Source organism: Paroedura picta, chromosome 1 (assembly GCF_049243985.1).
Source record: "Paroedura picta isolate Pp20150507F chromosome 1, Ppicta_v3.0, whole genome shotgun sequence".
In the NCBI taxonomy this organism is placed as follows: domain Eukaryota; kingdom Metazoa; phylum Chordata; class Lepidosauria; order Squamata; family Gekkonidae; genus Paroedura; species Paroedura picta.
The window spans coordinates 84,535,213-84,541,852 of record NC_135369.1 but is presented as its reverse complement, the minus strand read 5'-3'; the positions used below and the strand labels follow the sequence as shown (position 1 = coordinate 84,541,852).

Below are 6,640 nucleotides of genomic sequence, written 5' to 3'. Positions count from 1 at the left end.
AACTGCTCTAACAGGAACTTATTGCACCCCACTGAATTCTCAGATGGGACCTGGGAATCCCCTGGAGAAAATGGCTGCTTTGGAGGGTGAACTGTGGGACATTGTACCCTTTTGAGGATCCCCTCCCAAATCTCCTGGAATAGCCCCAACCTGGCATGCATTGTATTAAATCCTCATATTATACTGAAAAACTGTTTTACAAACAAATAATGTTCAAATAAAAAGTTCATTGGAGGAACAAAATATAGCACAGCTCTTAATTAGTGCTGTACCCTTCTTAAAACATGCTAGTCAGCTACTGAGTCCAGAAAAATACTTGTCCATGTGAGAGAAATGCTAAGAATTTTCCTCAACCACAAAGTTCAAATTCAGCTTATAACTTTGCCAAAGTTCATGACTTTCTGAGGTTTTGGATAGATCCCATTTCTATAAACAACCCAAATAAACCCTACTTTCAGCTTTCCTCAAACACATTCACCATAATCTATCGAGCAAAGAGAAACATTACAATTCAATGAGGCTTCATTTTGAGTGTGTGGTGAGAAATCCACATTAAAGAAGAGCATCAGAGGCCTCCACAGCTGCATCAACATTATCTGTAAAAATGGCATGACACTACTTGGAATTCTGGCACTGAAACCTAAGCCCCAGAACCAGCCAAGGGCTGGAGCCAGGCCATTTCCGAATTCTCATGTCAAATGAGGCTGCCATCTTGCTTAGTTTCCACTGAGGTTTTCCACAAATTAACAGCTGTAGCAGACGCTTGGAAAACAAGAGCTCTTTCCAAGACTTTCTTCTTTGTTTTCCCCCCTTCTTTTATTTCATTTTTCTCCATGTGAGGAGTAAGAGAAAAAATTAAATTACAAATCAGAAGCAGAAAATGATTAGGCATAAACTTTTGTATTCAGTGCTACAGGAAAATAAGATAAAGAATGAGAACAATTTTAACCTTTTCACTGTAATTTTCTAATTAAAAAGCCATAACCAAAGGAATATATTTCAGAGAAGCTAACCATTCTACTGCAAACCAGCATAGCTATATTCTGAAACATATTTCAGAGTAACAGTCTTACAGGTTTTTTGTTTATTTAATATTTCAGTCATGGACCATGGTGCAGGGGGGAGGGGTGACAGTTCTAACCCAGGAGGATTACTCCTTAGAATCGTAGAATCATAGGGGCATTTCCCACGGCTTAAAAATAGCACAATGGTAGCTGATTGAAAACGCTACTAATTTGCCATAACGCACGACGTCGTAAACAATCTGCAACAATCCTGAAACCGAACCGCCAAAAGCGCTTCGTTGTAGCGCTTCTAGGGGAATCCAGAAAACTGGATTCACCCTCCGGATAGCGATACACTCCTGCAACCAATCTGCAACACTAGCGCTAAAGACCTGTGCGTTACCATTGTTGCGGGTTCTTCAAAGTCCCTCCTCCCGAGCCTGTCCTCCAAACTTCCGGCGAACTGTTCGCCATTTTTTTTTTCTCCGAGCGAGCGGGGATCTACGAGGCAACGGGACAGCGACTGGCTTTCAAGCACGATCACTTTCGGAAATTCTGCCCGGACACCACAAGAGTTTTTCACAAGCACAGTGGCACACACCGTCACGTTCCCAAAATTTGCCCAAAGCTTAAAACCCCGTCTACCATCGGCCAGTCCTAGCGGAGTCAACGTACAGGGAGCATTTTAAAAAATTTTCCTCTGAGCGTGCCAACGAACGTTCGCCGCTCGCAGTCTCCTGCTTAGCTTAGAGGGGTTCAATAGACATGATTCGTGGTGATATCATGAGGGGCGGCTTATGTGTAGTGGGTCTTTGTGTGGTTCCCGGTGCGTGCTTGTGCTTGGGTGCGGACAACCCCTTCCATTGGCGGCTAGACCTCCGGCAAGCGGAGTTGCCGTCCCCCGTTCATTTTAAAAAATTTTCCTCTGAGCGTGCCAACGAACGGTCGCCGCTCGCAGTCTCCTGCTTAGCTTACAGGGGTTCAATAGACATGATTCGTGGTGATATCATGAGGGGCGGCTTATGTGTAGTGGGTCTTTGTGTGGTTCCCGGTGCGTGCTTGTGCTTGGGTGCGGACAACCCCTTCCATTGGCGGCTAGACCTCCGGCAAGCGGAGTCGCCGTCCCCCGTTCATTTTAAAAAACATTCCTCTGAGCGTGCCAACGAACGTACGCCAGTAACATGTCATGTTTGGTTGATTTATGCTGTGGCTGGTGAATATTATTGGGGAACTGCCGAGTACTGCCGCACTTGCTCTCGGTTGAACACCGGCATGCGTTTGTGTAATGGCGGACATTTTCCTAAAATGGCTCCCGCTGCATGTTCAAACTGCTCTTCTCGCGTGTAAACGAATACGCGCATGCGTTAAGTCAAACAACAAGGGCGCCAATCTGGCCATTAGGAGCAGATCCTGTTCCCGCGCGAGGAGTTTTGAACGTGACATGTGACCTGATGTGGCCAATGTGCGTGTCCCCTGCTGCCCTCCACCAATCAGGAGCCGGCTAGTCCCTTTGTCTTTGTGTGCGGGAAGGTATATGATCCGTTGCACCCTGCACCTCCCACCACCATTTTGCTCAGCTACTAGCGAAAGCAACATGGAATCGTCTTCTCAAGCCTCGTCCGTCCCTGCAACCGGCCGTGGCCCTACTTGGAGGGACGCGGAGATCAGGGACCTGATCGGGATTTTCTCGGAGGAGAAAATCCAGGACGCGTTCCAGTCCTCCCACAGGAATAGGGAGGTTTTTGAACAAGTGGCTATTAAGATGCGCGCCCTGGGCCACAACAGGACCGGCCTTGAATGCCGGTCGAAGACCAAGACAATGAGGGCAGAGTACATGCGTGCCGTGAACCATAATAAGGGTTCCGGCAACGAAAAGGTTACCTGCCCCTACTTCGAGGAGCAGCGCCAGCTGTACGGGGACGGGGAAGGATCCGGCAGGCCGAAGCGCGTCGGCCGGAGCCTTAAGGTGGTTCGGAAGCCGGCTGCCCCGGTCGAGGAACCACCCGCTGAGGAGGATCCCGGCGAGGGAACCTCGTCCAGCTTTCGCCCTCCACCCCCCGTCCAGCAACGAGCCGCGGAATCGGTAACGCTGGACCTGATCGCCATCGCTCCTGGGGAGCAAGAGGAGGCTCCTGAGCAAACGCCCCTTGCCTCCGGTAAGTGATTTTCTTTTTATTTTATATTTCCTTTTGAGCAAATGTGTGTTCTGACGTTTGGGCATCGTTTTCTCGTGTGTTCGTTGCAACGCATAAGATGGTAGGCTGTGGAGTGCTTGCTGTGGTTACTATTTGAAACGGTTTTAATTTTATAATTTTATAATTTAATTTTTAAAAGATTTTAAAAGAAGGTAGGCTGTGGAGTGCTTGCTGTGGTTACTATTTGAAACGGTTTTAATGTTATAATTTAATTTTAATTTTTAAAAGATTTAATAAGATGGTTGGCTGTGGAGTGCTTGATGTGGTTAGTATTTTAAACGGTCATGTTTAACCCACAGCCCCAAAATATTTGCTGCATGCCTCGCCCATAGGCCTTCTGCAGTACTTTGGCTCACTACTTTGGGAGCTTGCTTTGTGGTTCATGGTGTATGCTTGCTCATTTTTCACTATTTTCTGCTCTTGTCCACAGAGACACAGTTGCCAGGGACGGGGCCCCTAGAGTCTCCAGCAGCACCTGACGTGGATAGTGATTCGGGGGCATCAACTAACATTGGTAAGTATTAGTAAAAATAGGGGGGGGGCTGTTTTAACTGCTTTGTGCTTTTCTGTTTGTGCAGGGCAGCAGCACTGCTAAGAGAAAGAAGAGAGTCCCTCTGCGTTGCTGGTGTAGGCTTTGAAGCTGGCTTTGCCACCCTTTGGTCCTAGATCTTTTTTTTTTCCTTTTTTTGCAGATTTCATACCCGGAACACAGGAGGAGGAACAGCCTGGGGTGCTTGGACCTCCTGCCCGGCGCAGGCGGATACAGATTCAAGATGGTGAGCGTGCATGACCTGTTCCTTTCGAGCCATAGCTGCAGGACAATGTCGCTAGGCACTAACCATGTGCTCCCTTTTAATTGTTGAGAGTCCTGCTGTGAAAGTAGGCAAAAGTAAAAGCACAACATGGGCAAACAAACAATAGCCATGTGCTCACCGGGGATTGTTTAAATTCTTGGCAGGAAAACACGGGGACAAAAAAGGACACCATGTCCACCATGGTGTGTTTTGACTTTTTTGATGTTACTAACAGTTTTGTTTCTCATTTTTTGCCAACAGAGGTTCTTTCAGATGAGGAGGAGGAACCACCCCTGCCTCCAGGCAGCCCACCACCTAGAGGTGCGCTCCCAGCAGAGGAGAGGCTTACGAGGGAACGCGGCAGGCTGAGGCGCGTCTCAGTCTTGACAAGCGTGGGAGAGAGGCTCCTTGAGCACTGCTATGACCAAGCCATGCTCACACTCATTGCCCAGGAGGGGAGAAAATTGAGGGCAGTCCTTAGAGAGACAAACCAAATCCTACGCGAAGGCGTGGAGGAGGTGCGACTGATAAGGAGACTCATGGAGAGGGCAGTAGCGGTCATGGAAAGGGCCTACCCTCCACAAATCGCCCCCCCACCACCACCCACACCAACACCACCACTTCCAGCACCCACCCCACCAACTCCCTCTCAGAATGCCTCCACCCAAACAAGAAGGAGGACTATTCTCGGAAAGAGAAAAATTAAACCAGCAGACAAGTACTCCCCCTCCTAGTTTTGCCCACTTTTTCTATTTCATGTTATCTGTGTTTTGTTGTTTGTTGAATAAAGTTTATATTTTTGACTCTGTCTCTGTGTACCCTACTGTAGAATCTGCAAGGCTGAAAGCGGCCTCTCTAGTGATTGTGTATATTGTGGTACTGCTGTGTGGGTTGGAGGTTGGAGGGGTGTTAGTTCAAGGAGTTTTAGGAGTGTGGTGTGGGGTTAAATATGTGCGAGTTTAAGAAGTCACACTGGAGTCTTGTTATAAAATTTGCAATAACATTTTATTTTAAACAACATTTTAACAGGGGAAAAACATTAGGGAATGAAACTTGGAGCCCCACCAGCACCACCACCCCCCACCCCCCTGGAAAACCTATTTTTTTTTAACAAAGGTATACATTTAACAGGGGAAAAACATTAGGGAATGAAACTTGGAGCCCCCCCCCCCAACCCCTACCCCAAAACACAAACAGGAAACAAAACTCAGTTCCCACCGCTCCCCTCCCCAGCCCCTTCCATCGCCCTAACTCTCATGCACAGCCGTCCCACGGTCCCCCTAACTTTGCGCCGGAAGAGCTCTTCGTCCTCCTTCTTCTTAACTGTGGGGAGGGAGAAAAAGTACACATTAGTACCACACATATTTTCAAATTTCTTTAGTTTACATGCATACACTTTTAAGTGGCCTTAGCCACAGTGTGAGATGAGTTGGGCAGTGGGGAACATAACCTACGTTCTTCCGCCTCCCTCTGTTGCCTGTGCTGCTCAATCTCCCCTTTCAGCTCTGCCACTTGAGCCTCCAGGGAAGTAACTCTGGCCTCCATGGCACGCAGCCTTGCCTCCACAGTTTCAGCTATAGAAATCAAACAAAGAATTTAATAACACTTCAAATGGGAGCATCACAGCAGGCTCCCATATGGCTCCATGGGGGTACACACACATGGGTCTCCCGCACAGGCATAAAACTCTCACCTGCAGCCTGTCCCGAGGTGGAAGGTCCCTCTTCCTCCCCCTCCTCACGCTCAGGTGCTGTTGCCAGCTTGGATGGTGATTGTGTGGCTGGGCAAAGAAAAAGACAAATCATAATTAAAAGCACACAAAACAGAGATGAAACACAGCAGGTGGACACACCACAGTTAGAGTCTAAGCGCATAACCAAAGTGGTTCTACAGTACTGGCTGGCTAAGTCTGAGGGGGTTGACAGCATCTAAATACTTTCTCGAATTTCATTGGGGACAGTAGGGGAAAGAGGCAGCTAGTCATTCCATGCATGTTTAAGGGCAAAACACAACGAGGGCAGCACTCACCCATATGCCTCCTCATGTCCAGGGGGGGCTTCCCAGCCTTCTCCCATATTTTAACCATCTGGTCGTGGAAGACCGTCCTCCCACTTGGCTGCGGGATCCCCCCCCACTGTTCCAGACTGTTTAGGAAGTCCAGCTTAAGGCGCTTGAATTTTGTCCGGACCTGCTCCCAGGTCCGGACGTAGCCCCTCTCCCTCAGCTTTGAAGCCAACACCAGGTAGGCACCCTTGGTGTGGCAATGGGTGCTGGCCATTAGGCGGCCAACACTTTTTGATTGTAGCACAAGCTCCAGAAGTGCCTCAGCCTCGGCGCGCTGCCAGAAGGAGCCCTTCCGTGGCTTCGGCATCTTCGGAATGACGGTTAGGGAACGAACGTGCGTTGCTCCGATCGACCACCCCGTTTTTTAAATGTATCAAAGCTGCCCACCAATAAAATTATTCCTTGGAACATGAGTGGATTGATCCTCCGGTTTGACAGGGGTCGCCAATACTTCCTGGCTACCCGCCTCCCCGAACTTTCCCCATTCAGCGCTTCCGTATTGTGTTTGTCAATTTCAGTGGGGAGTTAGCATTTAGGGCTGTCAAAGTGCTTTTGGACCAGAGAATCCCCGTTTTTTTGCTGG

At 48.6% G+C, this 6,640-nt stretch overlaps 1 protein-coding gene across 1 annotated transcript; it reads left to right on the top strand.

Moving 5' to 3' along the window:
* Positions 1-1,182: 1,182 nt before the first annotated feature.
* On the top strand, positions 1,183-4,461 carry LOC143824011 (uncharacterized). The gene is made up of 5 exons (XM_077310841.1): positions 1,183-3,160; positions 3,630-3,713; positions 3,892-3,975; positions 4,255-4,396; positions 4,446-4,461. Exons 1-5 carry the CDS (start codon positions 2,539-2,541, stop codon positions 4,459-4,461), a joined length of 948 nt encoding a protein of 315 aa, XP_077166956.1. The 5' UTR covers positions 1,183-2,538.
* Positions 4,462-6,640: the final 2,179 nt, after the last annotated feature.

Excerpts from the sequence above, each read along its gene's own strand:
- LOC143824011 (XM_077310841.1), top strand. The coding sequence starts at position 2,539 with ATGATCCGTTGCACCCTGCACCTCCCACCACCATTTTGCTCAGCTACT. Across the intron at positions 3,161-3,629 it reads GCAAACGCCCCTTGCCTCCG|AGACACAGTTGCCAGGGACG; the intron begins GTAAGTGATTTT and ends TCTTGTCCACAG. Across the intron at positions 3,976-4,254 it reads GCGGATACAGATTCAAGATG|AGGTTCTTTCAGATGAGGAG; the intron begins GTGAGCGTGCAT and ends TTTTGCCAACAG.